A 25,403-nucleotide genomic window follows, 5' to 3' on the forward strand; every position below is an offset into this window, starting at 1 on the left:
GATGTACAAAACCCAGGCAGCTGAACAAGAAAAGAAACTTGAGAAAATTGAGGAAGTGGAGAAAGAGATATTTGTTGAACAGGAGGAGCAGGAAGGAGGGGCTGCAATGCTGCAGAAGGCAAAGGAGAGCCGGAGGCCTGTCAAGATGGACATAAAAGAAAATAAGAACTGGATGATAAAAACTGGGTTCGAACTGGAAAATGAGGAATGGAAAGATCTCCTTTTGTGGAGATCTGAAGATCTATGGTCTATAAATCTGATCAAGGTGGAAGTTGGAGCCTTTGGGCTATTTGGACTTAAAAGGATTGAGAAACAAGACTTGAGCTCCACCTTTAAATATGGAGGTCTGGCTGGAAGGAACAAGGACATTATAGGGATAGTGCCCCTCCGAGACTTGGTGTTTAATATAAAGGGCTTTCAAAGAAACCGGCAGAGAGGGACTGAGAGAGATTTAAGGGCCTCAGATGTGAGGTTGCCAGGCTGATAATAGATGGACTAATGGACAATGGTTTGGGGATCAAAACCGGGGAAGGGAGGGTGGGGTTTGGAAATCCAAAGGATGTACAAAAAATAATCTGATTCTTTCTATCTTTTTTCTTTTTGTGTTGTTACTAGTATTAAAATGGGGAATTCGTGGAAGGGAAACTGGGTCGACCTTAGAAAAAGTCTTTAAGTATAATGATTGATGTATATAAGCTAAAAGTTGATATATAAATTGAATTTAATATAACAACAAACTAAGGTTAAAAATTTAGGGATAAGAACTTGTTGAACAAATTTTTGGTCATGGAATACAAGAAGGGGAGGCAAGGGGAAGTTGCGAAAAAAAGGTATTGAAAATATGGATTGCAAACGTTGAATTTTTCTTTTTTTCTTTTTCTTTTTTCTTTTTTTTTTTGTCTTTATGTACTATTTGAAATTCTAATAAATATCATAAAAAAAAATGAACACACACGAACTCAGGACGCAAGGGAGAAACATGCTAAAAGGAAGGCACGCTTGACAAATCCACACTTGACAAATCCACCGTGATCAACTCCCGCCCAGAAACTAATGTCCCCACTGTGGAAGGACATGTGGATCCAGAATTGGCCCCCACAGTCACTTACGGACTCAATGTTAAAATCGTGTTTATGGAAGACAATCTTACTCGGCTATGAGTGATTGCCAAAGAAGAAAGAAGACTGTAAGCAAGAACCTGACAGTATCACTGTAGGTATGAGGCAAGAAATAGCTACAGAGGAAATACTACAAAACACAAATTCAACAACATATATAAGGTAGTAGACAAATTGCATCATTCTACATTGCTAGCTCAGTAGTTTAGAGAACAATTGCATAGATGTATATGAAGTTGCCAAATCATTAACAGTTTACATAACTATACACATGCACAATGGGTGTGCAGTGCTTAGAAACAACAGAAAATTGGGCCTCCTCGAGATTGGTGCCTGGCTTATGGAAAGCCTTCTCCTCTGAGATATGCTTGTCACCTGCTGCCTTTGCTTTTCAGTGCCAACTTAAAATGCACCTGTTTTCCCAGGCATTGATGTGATATAAGTTTTATCGGAACGATCTGCTTTGTGTACGATGGAATATGAATCTTATAATTGCTGCCTTACCTGATATGTTCTTATATGTTGCTGTTTCATTGCATTATGATCAGATTATCATGTTATGTTTTGTAACTCATCCTGGGATCAGCAACACCAAAAGGTAGGGCAGTATATTTTCAAACAAACAAAACAAAACAAAAGTGCAGTCATGCTCATTGATTTATTTAAATTCTTCCATACACGTGTGAGCATGTATGCACCAATTCTTTTGATTACTTGCGCATGTGCACACATCACATAAACAAATGGGTGTGTATCATGTCAAACAGTCAAATTTCTGCAAGAGGGTGAATTTCTGTAAGCAGTACTGCAATTTTGACTTCCTGACTATATAGTTAAATCAATAATCAAACCACAGAGTTGTCATGAGGGTGAATTAGGCAAAGATTGCAAGGTGTCCTAAAGGCATTCAGAAGGGCCTTATGAGGGAACTGTCCACCAAGTATGGCACCCTCTCAAGGCCCTTTAAATAAATTGTAACACCCCTCCCCCTCAAGTCACATTCCCCCTGCCGCCCCATTATAGTCAGGAGAAAATAGGGCTCATAGACTCACAGAATCATAGAATTGCAAGGAATCTTTTGCCCCAGGTGGCCGTCGAACCCATGACCCAGAGATTAAGAATCTCATGTTTTACCAAATAAGCTATCTCAGCTGAAATGAAATGGGTTTCAAATTTTGCAGGCATTTTTATTCCCTAAGGCTGCAATGTTCAGGGGAGAGTACAGTGCAGCTGTGGGGGTCACATGCAAGCCCATCCCTCCTCAAGGGCTCTCCTTATCTGTACTGTTGACATGCAGGCCAAGGTACTCCACTGTGAACTCTTCTGAGCCCTGTCAGCAACTGCTTCAGCACCATGCTTTCCCCTCATCAATACATACACCCACATTTCCTACCTTATTATTTAAACCCCAATTGGTCTTTGATGCCAACAACTACCCAATCAGATTTAGCTATTTATGACATTACTGAAAGCAAGCAAAGGTAATGCAGTGAGCCTGAAAGCAAGCAGAACCAACTCATTCAGATGTATTTATTTCATATATTTATATGTTGCTTAATATCCAGCATTTCTAAGCAGTGAATTAAGGTTTGGTGGCACCATCAGTGACGACATCACTGTTCCATTCATTTTTAAAAATGGGAGCAAGGAAATTGCCTATTAGGCCTGCTGTCAAATTGAAGACACACAAACAAGGTGATTGTGTGTGTGCTTGTGTGTGTAAAAAACATCCTCAACTCTTCTTTCCATGCCAAAAACGCTTGCAAATATTCACCACACCTTTAATGCTCAATAGTTCCATGGTCATCACATGGCTACTCTCCTCCCTCCTGATACGTTCTGAGTGTTCTGACAGTGATGAGTAACACAGTGGAATCATGAGCCAGGGTTTTCCATTACTTTTTGAATATAGGGTTGCTTCTTTCTGTCAGGTGTACACAAGAGCTGTGTTCATTGCTTTTTGTCAGATCTATAGTGGCTTAAATAATGCAGATTCCATTCCCTGATCTGAAGCCATGAAAACTAGTTAAAAGACAGACTCTTCAACTGCCACTTCCCCTGAGTTCTCAACTTACATACCTTAATTTTATTTCTAGTTTATGTTGACTTTTTATTTCAGCATCACACAACCTCATTTCCTAATGTGGGTATGCAAGTTGCCATTTCACTCACTGGGTGTCCTTTTCCCATTACTTGGAAGAGAACCACCCTTGGCACCTTCTTCCGCCACCTTGCCTGAGCCTTGTTGGTCAAACTAGGCACTACCAATATATTGCCAAAGTTAGTGCTTCTAAATCAGGCAGAGTAGGCCTCTCTTGATGGATCAATATCCCCAGGAGATTCCAGGTTCACTTCTTCCCCAGCTCAAAACAGGATGTTTTAAATTTGACATTTTTTCTTTAAGTTCACATGACGACAGAAAGAAAAGAACGGTTCACATGTTGTACTCTTTAAAAAGGTAGACTCTAGCAAAGACAAAGCTTAATCTCTTTCTCCAAAGGTTTTGCTTCCATCTCTATACCAGCTAGACCTGGTAAAGAAACTCATCTAGCCGAAAATAAGAAATTGTTGCTGAAAGTTTGGGATATGGATTTCCTACTACTGGTCTATTTCAAGTCCCTGGAATGTCATCTTTAAAATCATTAAGGCTGAATGAGAAGAGCTCCTATCAGTTACAAACACCACCAACTTTGCCATCAACAGGCCCTCTTTCCCATTTCAGTGGGGGCAAAAAATACCAGCTGCCTCTAAGGTTGTTCATTTGTTTCTTGTCTGTGAGTATGTTAAGCTTTGGGTCAATTACAACAGGTTACATAAAATTACAAACATGGCAAGTTCACTGAAAAAAGCCAGGACCATATTTGTTCAGCCAGGACCATATTTGGACACTAACACAACTTCAATTCTTCAGACATATTTATGTGAGAAAGAAATCACTGGGTGCTCTAAACCACAAATCCAGGAAGAGCCAGTTGCTTGAGGCACAGTAAACAAATGCCTTCTGGTAGCCAAACTCCATCCTATTTCTTTATTCAGATAATCCTGTACTTTTCCCCACTCCCCACACACTTCACATGCTTTACTTCAGATACAGAAGAAATGGATGTAGAGTCCTTAATCTTGGGATGAGGGCCTGTATGGATGACCAACAGAAGAGCATTCTTTCATTTTGTTCAGCCCGGACACTGAGGTCCAGCGCTGAGGGCCTTCTGGCAGTTCTCTCACTGTGAAAAATGAGGTTACATGGAATCAGGCAGAGGGCCTTCTCGGTGGCGCCCGCCCTATGGAACGCCCTCTCATCAGATGTCAAGGAAATAAACTATCTGACTTTTAGAAGATATCTGAGGGCAGCCCTGTTTAAGTTTTTAATGTTTGGAGTTTTATTCTGTTTTTCATGGTCTGTTGAAAACCGCCAAAGTGGCTGGGGAAACCCAGCCAGATGAGCGGGGTAGAAATAATAAATTATTGTTATTATTATTCAAGTTTTCAGTAACAATTCTGTTACTGTTTCTATAAGAATTTCCTATTGATTGTTGCATTGGAGCAGGATCTCCCAAACTTGGGTCTCAAGCTGTTCCCATCATCCTGACCCCTGGTCTTGCTAGCTAGGGATGATGAGAGTTGTGGTCCAACAACAACTGGAGACCCAGGTTTGGGAAACCCTGCATTAATATAGTATACTGTTTTTAATATGTTAGTTTTGTAATTGCTTACACCATCAGCAAAAGAGCAGGCTAGAAAACTTTTAAATAAATAAATAAACACTTGCCCAGTACCTCTGCTGTGAATTTGGGAGAGAAGAGTATCAGCTTTGGTTGAGAACAACAACTCATGTATGAAGAGCTCTAGGCTCAGCTAGCTCAGCCTTTTTTGTCATGTACTGTACTGCTAAATTAGAGCTATAAGACCATTTGCACCCTGGTTTAGATGGTTGCAGCACTGCACTGCCTCTAAATCTAAAACATGCTATCAAACTGCTTCTGAAAGTCAAACAGAGAAGAATACTTAAAAGATGTCCAACACTTTGCCCCTGCACGCCCCCCCCCCCCCCGTTGTGCCATGTAGAAAACTATCAATTTAGAACCATGTTAGAAACTGAGATATGAAAGCTAGGTGCTAAATGCACCTTAAGCCGAGGTTATGGGCGCAACAATGGAACATCCAGGCACGCTTTTTTAATAACAAGAATACAAAACTGAAAATGAATGAACTGCAGTTAAAATATTATGTTCATTTTTCACATGGTCTGGTCCTTCCCCTGCCAACCCCCCTAATATTTTTAAGAGGGTCTCTTCTCCAGTCTTCAGAGTAGTTGGAAGTGGGGAGGCAGAAAAAGGTCCTCCTTTCTTTCCACTCTGCAGTTTTAATCTGAAATCTTAGTACTGCACCCACAACTCAGAAACTGCTCACACTAATGAAATTCCCTGTTGCAAAATGTGCCTAGAACAATGGGAGTTTTGAATGCTGACTTAGAAATAAAACCGTATCACTCACCAATCAGGAGCCTCAGGATCTTGCTGGAAAGTATCCTAGTTTTAGGGAGGTCATTAGCTACTGGCTGTAGAAAGGGCTTCTATTTCCTCTCTCACACTCCCTTAACCCTTTAATGTTTCTGTTAAGGTCATATTCACTTTTTCTCTTCCTGGCTACTTAGTCCATCCCTAAAAAACAGACCTTTTTCAGCTGGGGTCTCTGTAAAGCCTCTCCTATTTGACATTGCAATCAGTTAACAGAATCAGACACCCTTCCCAGTTCCAGCAATTGAATAAACTTCTTCAGAACTGTTTTTAACTTGAGTTTCTGGGTCTAAACCTTGAGAAGGTTCCTGTACCTTTAACAGGTGCATAGTAGGCTAAACTGTACCAGGTGCAGCTTATTTCATATTCACAGGTCTGGTTAACAGAGTTGCACCTGGGAAAATTCTGTTTTCTGTGTTTATTATTCGTTTACAAATGTTTATAGCACTATCAGTGCACAAGCTGCCTTACAAGAGCAGAGGTCCCTGCTCCAAGGAGCTTAATATCTAAAATTTGACAACCGAAGATGTAAATAGGAAGGGGAAGAAAATGCAACTGTTTTGAGTTACAGGGGCATAGGCTGTGTACACAAAATACATTTAAAGTGGATTTGAAGCACATTATTTCCCTCAAAGAATTCTGCACACTGTAGTTTGTGAAGGGTTTAAGGGAATTGTGACACAGTGGCCAGAATTCTTTGAGGGAAATAATGCACTTCAGATCCACTTTAAACGTATTTTGTGTACACAGCCTTAGTTACGGGATGAGTTACAAGCACGGAATGGGCACTAGAAAGTTGTTCAAAGACTTAAGTGCAAAGGTGAATTGTTAATGAAGAAATGTGGCACCATACAGAATTATGTACTCCTTAAAAGGTGCCAGAATGCTCTAGGTCTGCAGCTGGCAACCCTACCTGTTAACAACTGAAACTACACAGAGACACACAGTCCTGTGGTTTGTCATGTCTAGCTTCTACGATAGCCACTCAAGAGACTCTCGCTTGCCTTTAAGAGACACCTTAGTGAGAAGTCTCATTTTTCTCAAAGGGAGGTAGCGGTGAAGAGGGAAGGAACCTGCTTTGGAATTTGTCACAACCTGGCAGTTGTCCAAGACAAAGGGGAGTTGGCATCACTATATGGGGCCTATGATTTTGGAATCATACCAAGATCCATTCATTCCCTGATTTCTTGATCAAGGAAAGAGCTTGGAAAATTCAGAGTACTGTTATGTGGTTTTTCCAACCACTGCACCACAGCAGAGGCAGCAATAAAGCACATAATCTGGAAAGAAACTAGCGCTTGGGTCAGATTCAAACCAGCCCTTGGATTAATAGAGCGCTGGAGGTCGGGCCTTTTCCATTAAGTTTTGGAAAAGGGAGTAACTCCTGTTCCCTTTGAAATGGCATTACATGCTTAAATACATGCTTACAGAATCTCCTGCTTGTCCCATCACTTGTGATTCCATCAAGTAGACTTCAGTGGCATATTTCCTCTGACGAGGGAATTAGAATGTAGCCATCGTGACTAAGCTGTTCCCTCTGTTCAGTGTTTAGAAGTGGCTTACACTACTTTTCTTCCTTAGAAAGGTCAGTATTAAAAAACAAATGGCTGTTTTTATTGTTGTGCTTTGGACAAATACATTGCCATTATTATACACAGTAACGTGCTCAAAGCAGAACCTTGTGTTCAATTTCTATGCTTGTGATGCACAAATCTGCTCCCAACTATCCCATTACAATACAGCAGCAGGATCTTATACACCTCTCTCTAGACTAAGGTTATCAGACGTCCCCGTTTCCCGGGGACAGTCCTCGGATTTACAAATCAGTCCCCTACCATTTCCACTATCATTCTGACTGAACTTGAAAAGTATCCCTGGATTCATTGAAAAAAATCTGATAACCTTACTCTAGACTGCATTATGTGATGTAACATGTGAAGGCCCTGACATCATCATCTCAGAAGCAGAAGCAATCCTATATGCTTCCTTGGAAATGAGCTCCATTGAACTCCATGTATACAATTGCACTGTGAAAGCAGAAGCTGCAACAGCAGACTTCCTTCTAAAATGGCAACCTTAAGACTCAAGTTACTGTGATGAGCTCTATGTGGGACTGCCCTTAAGGCTGATCCAGAAGCTGCAGCAAATTGGCATGGCCGGCAGCCAGCTAGGCAACACTTTTGTTGACACACCTGCACAGGCTGGCAATATGCTACAAGGCCACATTTAGGATTTTGGTGCTAGCATTTAAAGTGATTAATAACTTGGGATTAGGATACTTGAGAGATACTTGCCTCATTCCCCATACCCTGGATCAGTCACCGCTGTCATCAGGGTAGGTAGGCTCTTCTGATGGTGTCACGCTTACTGAATATGTTTTTCTTTGGAGGGGCTAGGTGTGGTGAACTTTTGACCCTCCAGATGTTGCTGAACTACATTTCTAGCAAGCAGGGATGATGGGCAAAGTTCAGCAACATCTGGAGGTGCAAAGGTTCACCACACTTGAGACAAGTTTTGCCTTCCCAGAGGGTGGATCCCAGCCATGCCTACTGCAATTTGAGAGAAAGAGAGAGAGAGTGAGAGAGAGAGAGAAAATGAATGTATGCATTTCGTATGTGTTGATCTTGTAATACTTCTGCTGTACATGCATTTGAATAAAACAAATGAAATAAATCTACACAAAAAGTCCTTTGCCTGCCAATTATTCCCAACACTGTTCTCTCAGAGGCCTTTTCTCCAGCCAGGTCCAGCTGAGGGAAAAATTGTGTTGGAGGAGGGAAACTTTGTGTATTTGGTGCAGACTTGCATTTGAAACAAGAGAGACAACCAGCTGTTTTATCTAGTTTTGCCCCTGGTTGTCACTTGTCCCATATACCTTTAATCATCCCCCTTCTCTCCCACATATGCCAGAGAAAGCAGGTCTCAGCTGTGCCATTTGGGAGTAATCGTGGCTGCCTTTTTTCCTGCCGGATCAAGAAAGATAGAAACATATGTAAGAGGCCACAGCCCAAACTCATCCCATATACCTGACTGGTCACATTCCTTATTCTGACTAATTGCACTGCATCAAGTGAAGGATGGAAGCTCTGTAACTGCAAGCCACTACTCAGCACCATCACCACCCTAGCAATTTGGAAAGCCAAATTTGATCAAAGTTGACAAATAGTAATGAATCAAATAGAACCACTTGTCTAGAACAGATCTTGAGATGGTTAGTCCAGCCATGTGCACATAAATGGCTGTGGAGAAGGGCAGAAGCGGGATATTCCATTACTGATGAAAAGCCACTATCCACAAGTCTCTTAAGATATTAATGGGATGAACTTCAGGGGATTAGGAATCATGACCAAAGAAAGCTAAACCACAGATTGCTGGAAATTGATAGACTAATCATTGCCTCTTCAAACTTTTCCAGACATACCAGATGGATGAGAATATAGAAACAACTACAAATCCCTGCCTATCGACACCAGTCAGGCACCTTCACTGTGCTCTTTTCATCCCCTGAATAGAAAAATTTAGTTTAGGCAGATCTAGCCACATTTTTAATATCTCTTACTGTTCATTTTAATTATCTTAAAATTTTTGTTTAACTGTTTTTATTTATAGCCTTTTAATAGTTCTTATAAACCACTTAGATTTTAGCACAGTCAAACAGCTTAAGTGTAATAATAATAATAATAATAATGTATGATGAGGCAATTTGATTCAAAAGTGGCATACTTAAGTGCAATCTTGAGGGCAAAAAACAAACAAAAAATGATGCTGTAATTTGTTCTTTAGGGTGAATCAAACCATTAAAAGTCAATGTGCATGCACAAAACCTAAATAAAAACAGGATGCTTGAAACTCAGCGCATAAAATTGGTTCACTCTCTTTGCCTATTTCTACAGACCATGAGTGCCACATGGTGCTTCCATTGTTGAGTCAGGCAGACAGGCTGGCTGATGCTGGCACTGGTGTGACTGCAAATTCATTGGCTGCACATATTTTGAATTTTTATTGTCTTTATTTTCCTACTCTTTTACACTGCAGATGCAAGGAAGATAACAGAGGCCCAGGCGTTAATGCATAGGATCTGGCTGCTGATGGGGAAATGGACCTGCATGAGAGAGAGAAAACGGGTGATTTTCTTTCTTTCGTGTAGAGAAAGCAGAGGGGGAAAATGAAAGTGAGGATGTAGTTTTGGAAGGGGAATTGGGTTTGCGAGGGTGAGGTGGATGATTATAGCACTTGATGTTTAGGGTCCAGTCCCCACCAATACCTATTTACTTACCCATGCTTACTATTTATGGCCTTGGGTAAATCACTTCTCTCTCAGCCCCAATCATTTGTCTTTGACAAAAAAACAAATGTTGCAGAAGCAAAAGCAGGGGTTAAAAGGAGTTGTTTTGTACTTGGAGTTCAAAGGGATGGTGAATTTAAACTCCAGGTTAAAAAAAAAAAGATTGACCAATAGTGCAATCCAGTGCAAATACACCCAGAGGTAAGACTCACTGAGTTTGATGACCGGGTACATGAGACTGTATCCTACATATCGTACAACAGAGCTATACATTAAAGGTTTAAAAACTGCATCTCTAGTATAGCCTTGAACTTTTGCAAACATTGCTACCAAATGAATTAGAAAATGGTGTTTTAAATGAAAGAAGAGATGTTTGGGAAACCAAAGTGTGAGACATATTCTGCACTGCAGTGCACTGGCCAAAATATCCTATATGAAGAGCTACATCTTTCTTAATTTAACCGAGTCTCACATTTTTAACCAAGGCCTAGCAGGTGAGGAGTATAAGAACCCACCTGTCACATGTTGTGCATCTTATTTCTGAATACCCGTAAGTTACATATACCTTTTATTCTGCAGTACTACACCAATTCATGTTCAACTCAATGATTATATCCGAACTATATTCCTGATTTACTCCAGAAGGTGCAGGATATTGCGCAGCATATTTGACTAGCCTTCTTCAATAGTTACCTGGTAGTTGCATTTCTAATTGAGATTATTCCAAAGGAAGCACATAAAGCAGAGTGCGAACTATTTTTAAATGCTGTCAGTTTTCTGTTTGAGTAACGTTTTCCTGTTCCCAGACGAGGCGTTGGTTGAAATAGTGCCCGCGGAGGCAAAGCAGAACAAAGCATGTGCACTAAGTGATCACATTTATTTGAATATTTTTTGTGTGTGTTCTAAAATTGGTTACAGAATAAATACCTGCACCTTATAACAGGAAGTCCACTTTTTTTTAATACAAAGTGCTTGTTAGAGGAAGTTGCATCAACGAAACACAGGAAGGAATGTGTGCATCTTGACACACACACTTCCCTCCTGGAAACTAAAACAGATTTTTTTATTTCTTTTTTTAAAAGTTTCTTTTCCCTTTTTTTGTGCATTTCATTTCCTGCCATTGTGTATTTACAAATCTCTGAAAGAAGAAGGAAAAAAAATGCCAATATGCACGATACGTGGTCTTTTAACACAAAAAAAAATCAGCCTTTTAAAAAAAAAATCTACAAATGTCATTTCTTAATGAATCAATGATAGAAATTTTCTCCTCTTAAAAAAATGGGAGGCGAAAAAGAATTTTAAAAAGCAAAACCAAAAGAGCCCAGAGACTTTGAAATAGAAAAGGATCATCTGTCCCTTAAAAGTTTTCCAAACCGGAAAGTAGCAATGTCACATGATCCAGAAATAGATGCTTGATTGATATCCTTGTTAATTTTTTTCCCACAGCTTCCCCCACCCTCCCGCCCATCCTGATACAAAGGAAGATTAAAAAAAATAAAATTTAAATTAAAGACAGAGATGACAGCAATGCCCCTCTCAGATTCTGGCAAGTGGTAGGGAATAATGGAAATGGGTTTGATTTAAAAACAACAACGACAACAAAAGCTAGATTTAAAAAACAAAGCAAAAAAACTTTCAAAAATCAGTAAAGATTCTATCCAAACCAGATGGTTAACTGGTGACATAGTGTTTGGTGGAAGGCTGACCATAAACTCTATAGAAATCCTGGCGTCCGTGTTGCTGAGATGCATCAATCCATTCTCTCACTGCCAATCCCGGAAGCGACTGAGGTACGGAGGGAGCAGGTGGGAGGGGGTGGGAATATTCCTGCGACGACACTGTCCATGGAAAGTGGCCTGACCGTGGGTACGGTTGATGCCCGCTGTGATTGGATACTGAGGAACAGTAACAGTTGTCCACCGAGCAGACAAGGATTTTGCGCCCACCATACTGAGACAGCACAGACTGCTGAGATGATGTGCTGTTGGGGTAGTGAGAAGGGTTGAACATCGAGCCAGAGTGAACTGGTTGGGGGCCACTGGGAAGTCCTACTATGTGCTGGGTGGAGCTACAAGGCACCATGGGTTGTGCAGACTGGCCTTCAGCAGCCGAAGCCCCCTGGCTCACATACTGGCTAGCCACAGGTCCCGAGGAGGGCTCCAAGAAGCTGGCTTCCGGGAAAGCTGTGGAGTGCTTGCGCTTCTCGGCTCCTGAATTACTGACGCTGCAAGGGTACATAGGGATGCTCTGCAGGAACGGCACCGAGGTGCTGAAGGGACCTGAAGGAAACAGAGAAGACAACGTGCTGTCACCTTGAGCAAGAAGGCAGTTCTGTGAGCCAACTAGAAGCATCACCCCGCTCCCCTCCTCCGGCAGAAATCCAATTGCCCAGTTTTCCATGCAGCAATATAGGCCTCGGCAGAGAATATCAAAGTATAAGGTCTGACCTCACAACCACATACTAAAAAGCACAAGAACACAAGCTGGGGGAAAGAGTCGCCAATCATTTACAGATTTTCCTGGCATTTTGCTCACTGTTCTCTTAGTTATTCCACTATGTAAACAAACCCGGCATGGAAGTAAGTTAAGGGGTTTTGTTTTAGGATAAACTCACCAAGTACTAAATGTCAGAGAATGATCCTTCAGAGGCATGTGGAACCAGCAAATATGTGACCACATAATGTCCTCTATAATCTGGCAGAGAAGACCTGCATAGTGCCAAACACTACAGAAAAAGGCAACATCCTAGGCCCTTCCTGTTTTAGAACTCAGAACTGCCTGCCAGCCTTCAGATCTTACACTAAACCAATGAACAGAAAATACAAGTTTCACAAAATGGCATATCCACGGTCTAGTGCCAAAAATCTGAAGATGGTGCTAATATGCATTGGTTTTTTGTATTTGCATAATTGAGTTGGAGGTGTTTTTGATGCAGAACCTGGCTTTGGGGGACCTATCCCAGGAGCTCAAAGGTGAAGCTTTATAGCCACAACCCTTTAACCATGTCCCTAATTTCCCACCCCCTGGCCTATTCCAGCCACAGGAGGTACAAGGTGAACATCTGGTTGCATTAAGAGTCCTCTGCCAGCCAAGAATTACCTCACACCCTGCTTGCTAGGCAAGTCCAGACTTAGGATGCTCTGTATTATTAGTGGAGTAATTTAGCAGAGTCCAGGGGCTAAGAAACCAAGGGGTAAGGGGGTGGAGAGAACCACAACACCTGGAGAAAACAAAGCTGAGCTGGAGTCTCACTGCAGTTTCAATGGCAGGTGAAGCTTAATGTGCAATTCAATTTTTCAAGTCCACATATGGCTGAAAATCCAGACCAGGATTTTAAGGTATTCTGGTAGTGATGTCAGGCAAGCAAACACCAATATACCTCTAGCCAACTAGAGCTCTATGAGCCCTGCCATTTGTTTTCCCAAGCTCATATTCAAACCTTCTGAGATGTTGCTTGCTCCCTCTGCCTGGAAGATCATTCCCTTTTTGACCCATCAAGCAATCTCTCCTCAACCTTGTGTCCTCAAGATATTTTTGATTACAGCTGCTGTGCTGTCTAGGGCTAATGGCACTGCACTCCCAAACATCTGGAGTGCTTTGGGTTGGGGAAAGCTTCATTAAACCATTGTAACTTCTTGTTCCACAACAGTCATTCTTTTTTTTTGAACCTCCTGCAATAATTAGGAAGCTTTCCACCCTATTCTTGGTTATTCTGCTATCCAGCCTTGTGCTTGCACTGCACTTTTTCACCCTTTGGCAAAACTAGTTGCAGATCAATGCTCATATTTAGTAACTTCTCAAAGGCTTCTTGATCATCAGCTTGGAATATAAGACATTTTCAGCATAGGCTATTCTCTTTGCAGACTCAGAGAATCAGGGAGCTGACTCCAATTCCCTGATATCCCTAGATTTAAACCACCTTTGACAGATTTCCATTCAGCTTATTCTTCAAAATTCCCAGGGAAGGAAGCTGTATCTCTGCTGAAGGGAAATAGATTTACTGCCAAACTGCTTTTAGAATTCAGGAGGGTTCTCCCCCACCCCTTTCAATATTTATCCTAGATTTGGAAGGCTGCAGTTTGAACCCCCTGCTTCTTATCCTAGCCTCACACTGCAATCCTATACACGCCTACTCAGAAGTAAGTCCCTTTGAACTCAGTGGGACTTACCTCTATGGAACTGTGTATAGCCAGAGGGCTGCTGCTGCTGCATTCCTCCTTGGGCATTATTTCAGTGGGGAGGGGCACAGCATGCCAGGGGCAGGTGGAACCAAAGGCAAAAGTGGGCAGAGCAATGGGTGTGACTGTCTACATTTCAGCCACACAAAAGCCAGAGCTTTCTCTACAAATAAAACACTTTATATACCCAGCCACACCTCTCTCCTTCCAGACCAGCAAGAGGCATTTTTGCACTTGAAGTATATACTCTTACCTAAGCAGAAACACTAAAAGAAAATGTGGAGGCAGTGAGGGCTATGGGTGGGGGCAGAATCCCAAGTGCCATTAGAAAGGTCTGGAGGGCCACATCTACCCCCAGAGCCTGAGGTTTCCCACCTCTGAGCATTACGATCCTGGCATACAGCCCATTCACCTTCTTCTTCACAACAGCCACTATTTTGGGTGTCAAAACTAATACCATATCCAAAGCCTTCTTTGTGTCAAGCTCAGCTGCGCTATCTTTTCTTTGCATGCTTAACCCACGGTCTCACACACACACTCCAAATCCCTTTCAAAAATGGAAAAGCACTCCAGCTGAAGTCAAACTACAGCCAACTTATAGAGCAATGTTTTCCCCTCCCATGTGTTGCCTGTGATGTTTTTGTTACTGCAACCCAAAAGTGAAAGTGTTTTTAAGAGGGGGTTGACAGGAGTACTATCTTTGCTGAGTCATAGTCATGCTGAAAACAGCATGTACATTTAAGGTTTCTTACAGAGAGTAATAAGAGCTTTCCTGACAGGCATTGGGATTGCATTTGGACACACAGAAAGAAATACAGAGACCAAAAGAGGAAGGCTATGGCTGAGAACTTATGCCATGTTACATACGAGTGAGCCCTTGAAAATGCCACAAGCAAATATGCTTAAGAACCAGACTAAAAGGTTGCAGACCCTATACAATTTGTTAATTGGAAGTAAATCCTTCCCAAAGATTTAGTGGACAGTACTTCCAAGTAGAGCGGGGCTGCAAGGGACAATAAGAAGTCAGAGGCAACACTCTTGGGGGAGGAAGAAGAGAAGAAGAGGCATCTAGCCTGAAATATCAGAGTTAAAGGTTGCAAACCTGGACATCATGTGTTTCTCTAAGTCATGAAAACACATCATCCAAGTATTTCCAAGTGTAACATCCAACTGTTCCTGATTTGAAAGACAGGTACCAAAAACAAGACAAAGACAAAGAAAAGCCTTCCTTCCTAATCAGAGATCATAAATTGCCCCTAGATTACCCTGGGATCAACCACACTGCAGGAATAAGAAGAACTACCCTTAACAAACTGCCCATACCTTTTTAGGATCACTCTCCTCTGCTCTGAAAGCCATGCGCCTAGGGGCTGGGGAGGCTCAAGACTGTCTGACTTATTCCAGCACTGCTACTTCCTACTTCACTTTTATATATATAGAAGAAATTGCATGTGACTGCAGAATTTTCTGGGTTTTTAATCATTTGCCTTAATCTCAGCGTAGCTAGCTGGTGGCAAGTAATGATCAAATCCAAGAGACTGATCTCAAACAATAACATACAGCAAAAATAAACTTGGCCCCTGAGAAAACCATTACATGGAACATCTGCTCCCTACCTTTTCCACCCTCACCCTTTCAATGATATTTGGAATTCTAGTTCAAATCACCACTCTGACCAGCAACATCAAGGCCATGTATCATATACAAAGACAGATTAGAGCATTCCCTCCTGGGTTCAGGTGTGCCTAGGAGATGGAAGGGTCAAGAGAGGCATCACTCACCTTCCAGAAGCTTCCGCAACTGTTTTTCCTTCTTGGCAATCTCATTCAGGAAGAGCTTGGAATTGAGGTGGCCAATCTTGGGAGGGGGCAGGCTGCCTCCTGTGCAGTTCTGGGTCCTTTAAAAAAGGGGGGGGCATTATACTACATTACAGACTGACGTACTGCACTGACTTTCCTCCTCCTACTATCCTGCTGGAAAGCAGATTGTAATTCCCTTCTGAGTTGGGCCAACTGGTTCTTTCCTTGACTTTGTGTCGCGCCACATTACTCACTTTGATTCTATTCACCACTACCATATTCTCTTTCAACATTTCCCTGTCATAAATACTGATCAAAATTACCTAGTTTCACTAACACAGTTTTATTTTATTTTTATTTTGCATTGTGAGTGGAGCTACAGAGCAGAACCCAATGCTGTAAGATTCCCCCCCCCCCCACTACTGCACACACACACACATTGCCTACAGCTAAGTAACACAGGACCCACAGATAAGACAGAGGCATGACTTGAGTGCAGTTCAAGAAGATACACTCTTTTAGAGGTGGGATTTGGTCAACTAGATTCTTACAAAGTGTGAACAACCTGTCTTGCTGGTTAGAATTGCCCCTGAAAACGCTGTGCTGATTTTTAACTGGATTTTGCACAGCTCGTCAATCAGTTCTCATCTCATCTCCCTCCAATTCATGAAAATATACCTTTAGTACCAAGTATTTTCTACCTGTGGAAGTGGCTAGGCATTATAATCCATTTTTCTCTCAGCTTTCTTTCAGGAAAGCTAAACAGATCATGCATCCTAATTCTTTCACAGTAAATAAGGCTTCTTCTCTTAGCACTGTGCTGAGCTCAAGATATAAACACTAGAAATCAGCAGTAGCACCTCATGTCTACTTCTAGCAAGACTGTAACTCCCCAATAAAGCAGCAGTTCCCAAACTCCTCGCCACTTGACATGCTGGGGACCACCTGAATGAAGAAGACCAGTCTGGTGGAACTCTATCACAAGGTTTCCCAAATGCCGTGGGAAGAACAGTAGCTTAAGATGTCTACAAAACACTCCTTTTGATACCTACTGCTCTCCCCAAAGAAGATCCTCTAGATTAGCTGTATCATAGACATGTACCCTCCTTCACCCAAACCCAGAACTGCCGGAAATTGATTTCTTACCTATCCATCAAGATTTTCACCGACTTGGTATTCTAGGAGGCAATAGAGAAAATGGAATCAGAAGCTGTAAGTCATGCAGACCTCTTGTGGCACAGCAGCAGCACCTTTCCCCATTTTTGTAGATTTCTCTGTCGTCTCCCTCGCACCCTCATTGATTTCATATGAAGGACATTTCTCTTCCTCAACCACCCATCCTCACAAACAGCCACACACTGTACTTCCCAGATACAGCAGCACTATCTGAGAGAGGCCACAGCTCAGAGCAAAGCACACAGGTAGAGATCCCAGATTCAGCCCCTGCATCTGCAGCAGAAGGATCTTAGGTAACAAGGCTAAGGCTGACAAAGCCAAGGCCCTGAAGTCCTATGCAAGTCGGGGCTGCAGTACTGAGCCATGTAGGTCACTAGCCTCAGAATTATGCAGTTCCTTATAATGAACTAAAGGTAGATAAAGCTGAGCTGCTTTACAGGGCTGTTGTAAAAACGTTGTAATGATAATATATGTAATCCACTTTGAAGTACTATGTAATGCTAAGCTGCTGTTACTATACCAAAAGTCTATTATTTGAGACAACACCTTTGCATCCCTCTGTTGAATGGAAGCATCTGCCACCAGATTTCAAGCTCAGTCCTTAGCAGTGCACAACACCTTAACAAAAGCAAAATAAATGCTGCCACTTTGAAGAATTCTTCTGAGTAATTTATGGCTTGGCTCCAGTCCTCCAGGATAACAAAGGTGGAACTAGAAGGGCCATTTTCATTCGTCTTGTGAATATGCTCTCTAAACCAGGTGTGCCAGGCAGAAACTGCCTCTTTAATTCAGATGATGATGATTATTATTATGGGAACTTCAGCTCCCCCCCCCCAACATCGTTAAATCAGCATCTTGATTCTAGACTTTAACTTGTCACTTTAGCTACAGTCCAGAACAAACCACTAACTCTGAAGCACAAGATTACAGAGGCTATTGCTTTCATTTTCCTCCACCACTCTAGCCTCATGTCATCTCCCTACTGTCAGAACAATGCCAACAAAAAACTCTGTCCTCCAGCTCAAAGGCCATTTTATATAGCTATATTGCACCCTGGCAAAAAAATTTTTTTAAAAATCCATTTGCTACGAGCTACCACTCCAAGTTCTGGATATTTATTGAAGCACAATTAGGCCAACATTGGTGGATCAGCTCAGCTAAAGGGATATACTCCAGTAGGGTGTAAATACCCTGCCAATCAGCTGCTGAGATTTACTTGGAAAGCTTCTTTTTGACAGACAGCACTGTTCAAGGGGTCAAGGGCATATCGTCTTTCTAAAATGAGGAGTGGGCCATCTGGTCTATGTGATGGGGAGATTAACCCGAGAGGGGGTTGCTCAGCAATATCTTACACCAGAGCACAAGTTGAGATGCCCCTTGTATTCATTAGCCTGCTGCATGACATGACAAGATTCAGTTTAGGAATCCGGAAAGGGAAACCTGCTGGGGACATGTCGGTGCCCCACCAGCTGCAACGGAAATCTCCTAGTATGACATGTTATACAAAGCAGCACCTAAAATTGCAAATCTTCCTGAACCTAAGAAATGTTGAGCTTTTCCCTGGTGGAACTTAACTCCAAAGTAGTAACCGTCCATATATATATATCATCCCCCTCCCCCAGCCTTAAATGCTTGGTGTTTCTTATGGCAGCTAGCACACCTTCCTAGATTAATCCTTAACTTTGGGTTGCCAGATGCTCCTTATTCTAAATAACATTCCTGTGAGGTAGATTAGGCTTAGGGCTCCAGGCACTGCCTGGCCAGACTGCCTTAGCTTCAGCCTGAATGCTGCATAATATGCATTCATGGCTGTGCCCTGAGATCTCCGCCAGCTCCACATTTCTGATAATGTGCTACTTGCCACCACTTCCTCCAAAGAGCTCAGGGTAGCCTACACTGAGTTTTCCTGTCTTCTCTTCAGAACAACTCTGTGAAGTGGGTTAGACTCAGAGATGGTGAACGGCTCAAGGCCAAGGGGGGGATTTGAACTTGAGTCTCCCTGCTATATGTCCAACACCCCTCTGCTCTCAGTAACACAGAAAGAAAGGGGTGCCCAATCCTTTTCCAATCAGTTCTTCCACAATTTAAATATGACAATTTAAAATGTCACAAAGCACACACATTTTGCATGTTGTTCTTGAGTATCTACACACAAGTAGAAAACAAGAAGTAACCCTGACAAATAAACATTACTCCGCATCTCTGAGATCTTTCGGAAGATGAAACTACCCTGGGTTGAGCTCTTCCCTCTGAAGCTTGGTCATCCTTACAGGCTCAATTTAGCCACACAAGAGACAACATTCATGACGCTCTTTAGGCAGGTAAGTAGCCCAGTGTAGGGAATGAGTGGGACTCCCAGTTGTGCCAAACAGTTAATTAATTCATGGAAGGTAGGAGGGAAAAGCAGAAGCTTCCATTTCTGTGGATGAAAGTGAAGCTGTGTCAAGCTGAGGCATATGGCAGCTTAAAGCGGCCATTTTGGGGTCGGGGTTGTCGCATAAGCTCCAAGTCCTTCCCTTATTCCTGCTGCCAAGTGCTCCACCAGACCCTCCCCTTCCCCAAACACCCCCCACTTCACCTTCATGAAGTTGATGTCCTCGGTCTTGTCATACATGACCTGAACGGAGCTGAGCAGCTTCTTGGCTTCCTGCATCCGCTCGCTGAGGTGCAGCACCTGGGCAGCATTCTCGTTGCAGAATTTTGCCTGGGCCTTGTCTAGGATCTCCATCGTCTTGCGCAGATCCTCCTCAAGGATCTGGTGCATCTTCTCATACTGCAGGCGCACCTCGTCCTTCAGCTGGTTCACCTTCTCCTGGTGGTATAGAAGGGGGAAGAAAAAATGCCTCTTCTTAGCCTCCCTTCATCCCTACTTGCTTTATCTTTTGTGACTGAGGCTGGGTGGGGAGGATGCGCTCTGAAACTAAATGATTGGTGTTCCTTTATGCAGTAGCTATGCCTAGGGCACCTACCCAGGCTTTCAATTTTTTTCTGAAGAACAAAAAAGCATAGGTTACTGACTTTGCTTTGATCAGACTAGGAGGGAGCCACAGGAATACAGACTTGTTCAGTAAAGGAACAGGATAAAGTGGCTATCCAGTTTGGGGGAAACTAAACTAGTAGCCATTGCAGAGGGAACACTAGGCAACCAGGAAGAGAATGGAGTATATATTAACTAGAAGGAGGCTGTGAGTGAGGACTCTTGGTCTTTGTTCCTCATCACAGAAGAAGAAAGTAGGGTTACTTAAGTAAGGCACCAGGAGGGATAGGATGATGGGAACCAAACCTTGAGAGGTCCGTCCCTGCTCAACAAAGCAAGGTCTTAGATTTACAGCTGTATGGAGAGATGCTTGCAGAGTCGGCCATTTTTGCTCTCTCTGCCAAAGACTTCACACCCTTGTGTCCTTTAACCTTTGGCTACTGGGTTTGCTTAGGAGCTACAGTAGGCAGGCCCTTTATAAGGTCATTCTGGCAGAATAAGGTCTTCTAACCTAGGATTCCATTATTGCTATGCTGGCTGAAACTTTCTCCCTTCCCAGTTCCTCTATCAAGGTATTTCCTTGACTGGTGGGTAATTGCAGCCCAGCATCCTTCTTGCATCTAACACTGGGGAGGGGAGGGAAGAAGAGAGAAATCCAAGTTACTTCAACCAGCCGCTTGTCAGACTCCAACTTGTAGAGCTGCTCCTCAATGTCTTGTTCGCGTTCCTCCAGGCGGTCCTGCTGCTTCACTAGCATCTTCTGCAAGAAAAGGGACAAACAGGAAAATCAAGAGTCAGAAAAAGTGTGTTCCAGAACTGGTTTACAAGTTACCTGGAAGCAGGATAATTTTAAAATGACTTCTGCATTACTGCTTTTGATGTAATGTATCAAATGGAGTTTGCATCTCACACCTACAGTAAGAGCCATAAGTCAAAATGTCTTCTAGAACTCTTAGCTCTCACTCTTCACAGAAACCCATTGACTATCACTACTGCTTTGTTCCTCTCCTTGCGCAAGTGGGAGCAACAAACAATGTTGCCCAGGTTTAGTGTTAATGTCCATGCCAGGAAACCCTCAAACAAACTATGAAAGGAGAGCGAAGAGCAAAAGCTTGGCTTCACATCATGACTTGCTTGTAGCAAAATAAACCACTTTGAACAGAGTGTGAAGTCTGGCTTTGTTGTTTGATTCTCCTGCTGAGTGAAACAGTGAAACGAGAGTCATTCGCTGTCATGGATTGGCTGGAGGCAGAGTAGTGGGAGGCACCAGCTGGGAAACCCCCAAGAGAACCCCCAGGGGAAGAAGGCTCAGAGCTAGGAGACTGGTGGTGGGATTACCATGAGTGGTCAGAGGGGGGAAAGGAGCAGAAGGAAGGAAGGAGGTGTCCAAAGGCAACAGGGTTTAGTGAGCAGGAAGAGCCTGAGGCAGAGAGCAGTCCTGATTCAGAGGCTGGAGAGGAGGAGGGCTAGGAGACAGAGATGAGGCCGGCTGCTGAAGAATCCAGGGAGTCTCCCCTTCCTGCTGGCCCCCCCCCCCCCGGTCTCTCACAACACACACAGAAATGAAAAGAGAAGAGGATTGTTGCATGCAGACACTGTCCCCAATTGCTTGGAAAAAAACCCTGGAGAGGTGGGGACTTAGGCAGCTGTGGGAAGGTGCGAACCTTCAGTCCTTGCAACTGCCTCATTGGGTGTCAAGACCTACTGGGAAGAGTTGCTGGGATCACTAAGCCTGTGCTGTTTTGGTTTCTTCGTTAAAGAGTTAACATCGCCAACACTGTGTTCTTTTATCACTAACCTACATCTGACTCTGGCTCCTGACACCTGCATGTCCACGCTAAAGCATAAACTATGGTGCATCGTGATGCCCACACACAGCCACTGTGACATTACAAGAACAAGGAAAGCAGTCTCCCTCCCAAGCTCCAAAAAAAGAATAAAGTTTCTAGAAGACACATGAGCTGCCTGTTCAGGACCATCCTGTGTTATAAATATGCAGCGTCCATCGTTTCCTGGTTAGTTCCCTACATGAGCTTTCAAAAACATACCCAGAGAGCTAAAATGTCACGAGGAGAACTCTGAGACTTCTTGATCCTGAAGTCCCCATCCCCTCAAAAACTTGTTTTCTTGTTAGCAACAATTTTCTTGTTAGCCACAAAAATAACCTAGGGAAAATAATAATGGCCAATGGTGTAGCCAGTTTGGAGAAGATGGCGGGCCTGCACTCCTCACTTGGGAGATCTGCCTTTTGGTATTGGATACTATGCTGAATCAGACTGAAGGCATCTTCTAACCATTAGCCCGTTCCCTTAAAAAGGCATCTCTGATCCCTTGAAGCCAGGGTAACCGGCTCAAGACCACAGGCAAAGTAACCCTTCTGGTGGCAGTTGTGGGAGATCAACAACAGAGGTACCCTCCATTTCCTAAGCCCTTGCTTCTGTCTTTTTTGTTCCCTTCAACTGCCTCTTAAGCAAGGGAATTAACTAGGTATGGTCTCATGCCAGTGGTTTCTGGTTCTGTTTGGTGCTATGAGGGAGACAAGGATCCTGTTGAGCAGACATCCACACAAGCTACCCTGTTTTCAGCCCTGCCTCCATCACAGCTACAATCTCAGAAATTTCTGAAGTCATCCAGAAAGGATCTCTAGCAATGCAGTTCCCCCTTTGCCTGTGAAGGGAGATTCACAATATCCTATAGCTCCTGGGATACCTCTGCGATTATCGATTGCATCCTTAACAAGGTCTAATCAATCCCTGAATAAATGTGTTTTTAACTCCATCCCCAAAGCCATGAACAAGCTTAGTTTATCATATTCAGAGAGTAACAGCAAAAGTTTTTACCCACCAACCTCACCTTTCCCAAGCATGCTTGTAGACTGGCAATTCTATTCCATGCTGGAGATGTATTAATGTCATGGGTTTGTCATTCAAAAATTGAAAAGTATGAATCTCGGTGTGAGAAAACCTGAGAGGTATCTCACTCATGCTTTTCTTAATATATTTAGAAACATTTTAATTATTTAATTTCTATCTGACCCTTCCCCCCCAGGCGTCAAGGGCAGCAAACAGCAACAAATTAGCAAAATAATGGGCCTTAATCAACTAAATAGTTGCAGTGGCAGAAGCCCTTACAAGAATTCCCACCAATCCAATGGGAATATCATTCTCTACTCCCACTACATGTGCCCCCCACAGTCCTCTGAGTCTGCTCTGGAAGGTTGGAAGAACCCCTAAAACAGATTGTGGAGCGCATTGGTGGAGGAGATGGAAATAAATTATTGTGGTATAAGGAAAATCCTTGCGCTGAGGAAACCATAACCTTAGCACTACGTTGAACAGAAGCCAATACACTTAAAAACAAAACAAACGCATATCTAAAACATTTTTTTTAAAAAATAGTCTCATACTCTCACAGTTAATTATTTCAAGGTTATTATTAACACAATGGGCAACACTGTAACATATACAAGAGTTCGGCTTTCATTTTGCTTGACTCCGTCCTGTTTGAGGCTTATGAAAGTTTTCCCTCAGTTTTACTTCATATTTAATTTTTGAGATTTTTTATTATTGTCATGATTCTTATATCAATAAACCATATAGCTGCTTGCCATTTTAAAAGTACTTTAAAAAAAAATAATGTACTACTGACACACCTAAGAAGATAGACATCGTAAATAACAGAAGAGTTTGACTCTGGTTATCAACAGCACGATTTAGGAAATGCCAAGTAATACATTTTAGATCTGGCAAAAAGGAAGGAAGGAAGGAGCACACTATGAAGGAACATGGAAGATTAAATGGTGGAAGGAATATATACTACTGATAGTACAGCAACCAAAGAGACCAATAATATTGGAATGCTTATATCCCGCCCAGTGCAGGCCTCTACAACTTGTGACCCATTTAGCCTACCAGGTACTCAACATGTCTTTTACAGACACAAACATGAATCAGTATACATGCTTGGTAGGTCACAAGTTGTGCAAGCCTACTCTAGTGTAATATCAACTGAAGGTATCAACTTCCATATTGTGCCCAATTTTTAGTTAAGTGCCTTCACTAGGCTGGCTTTTCCAGGCCCTCATCCAGCCCAGATATCATATCTGGAGAAATGACCAGGGTGGGAGGAATAAAATGGCACTTTTGACAATGGCACAATGAATGCATGGGGCAGAAATTAATCCAGACATTGCAATTTTCAGTCCTTTCTGAAGAGTGGGGGAAGGACATTATTTATAATGGATCTTCACTGGTTTGGAAGACATAAGAGAGATGAAAGGGCTTTAGGCAAACACCTTTTCGGATGAGAAAGCTTCCTGGTTGACTTCATGCAGCTGGGGAAGTTGATCTCATTTCTGGCAAATGAGCTTTTTGTGATAATAAAAGATCCAGATAAACTAGTCCTGCAGAGTCTTTATCTTCTGCATCAACAAATGTGTTTGGTGTATAATCTTAACAGTAAAATGCAAACCTTTGTCCCAGATAACATTGTCCAGCTATGGTACTGATCAACAATTATTTCACATGATGATTAAGCTTTATCCAATTGCTGTGGCTATTGCTGATCGACTATCATGTGGATAATTGCAGTTTACATGTTTGTTTAATTTGCACCTGCCCTTCTTCCAAAAAGCCAAGGACATTTTATCCTTGCAACTGCCCTCTGGGGCAGGCCAGACTTAAAAGACAGCAATGTGCCCAAGGCCACTCAAGAAGATTCTTGTCAGAGCAGGGATCTGAATCTAGGTCTCCCTGGTTCAAGCCAAACATTCTATCCATTACATCACAGCGGCTCCCATAATCATAGTATGATGACTCACTAGGTTAACTAGGCAACAATGAAAGATCAAGGCACATCACAGGGAATAAATAAGATTTGTGGCACAGATCCCACGTAGCTTAAATAAGCAAGCCACGCCATACAACTCAGCCTGCCTTGTGAAAAATCTCTTCCCAATTCCAAAGACAAAGAGAAAGCAGGGCAAGATTAAAGAGATCCGACACTTTATCCTATGTGCCACATTGGCTGTATACAAGGAGATAATGTTGATTAACATGGCTATATGGATCAGCTCCTATCCATGGATGAGAAAAAAAAAACAACCACACCTGACAGCTGTATAGAAAAAGCAAGGCTGGATTTGTTCCATGTGTTGTGATCACTGAACACACAGAACTTGGAATCCTGGAAACATGTGGGCATTTGAATATATATAAGGCAGGTAGGAGACTCTGTCTCCCATAAAACAGAGGGAAAGGACAATCTATTTATTAAACTTGCAGCCCACTCCACCTCCACATAAGTCACAGAATCTTACACCTACTTCCCAAGAGAGCTCTTATCCAGGCAGAGC

The 25,403-nt window shown here is 42.5% G+C and overlaps 1 protein-coding gene and 1 long non-coding RNA gene across 4 annotated transcripts in view; both read right to left on the reverse strand.

Moving 5' to 3' along the window:
* Positions 1–1,765: 1,765 nt before the first annotated feature.
* Positions 1,766–8,482, reverse strand: LOC310844230. The gene is made up of 2 exons (XR_014564019.1): positions 5,613–8,482; positions 1,766–4,342 (listed from the first exon to the last, which is right to left on the reverse strand). It is a non-coding gene; the product is annotated as an uncharacterized lncRNA (long non-coding RNA).
* A 1,142-nt stretch (positions 8,483–9,624) lies between these two features.
* Positions 9,625–25,403, reverse strand: part of TRIM8 (tripartite motif containing 8) — a 66,428-nt gene continuing 50,649 nt past the window's right edge. For 2 of the 3 annotated variants that reach the window (XM_083738015.1, XM_083738014.1), the window contains exons 3-8: positions 20,715–20,810; positions 19,652–19,885; positions 17,044–17,075; positions 15,880–15,995; positions 11,627–12,199; positions 9,625–9,737 (exon numbers count right to left, since the gene is read on the reverse strand). In XM_083738015.1, the coding sequence (XP_083594141.1) occupies positions 9,700–9,737; positions 11,627–12,199; positions 15,880–15,995; positions 17,044–17,075; positions 19,652–19,885; positions 20,715–20,810 (1,089 nt within the window). In that variant the 3' untranslated portion in view covers positions 9,625–9,699. Of the gene's footprint in view, positions 9,738–10,778; positions 12,200–15,879; positions 15,996–17,043; positions 17,076–19,651; positions 19,886–20,714; positions 20,811–25,403 lie in introns of those variants that run through there. The other variant, XM_083738016.1, reaches the window with a different exon arrangement.

Source organism: Podarcis gaigeae (assembly GCF_964106915.1).
Source record: "Podarcis gaigeae genome assembly, chromosome: 5".
Taxonomy (NCBI): Eukaryota; Metazoa; Chordata; class Lepidosauria; order Squamata; family Lacertidae; genus Podarcis; species Podarcis gaigeae.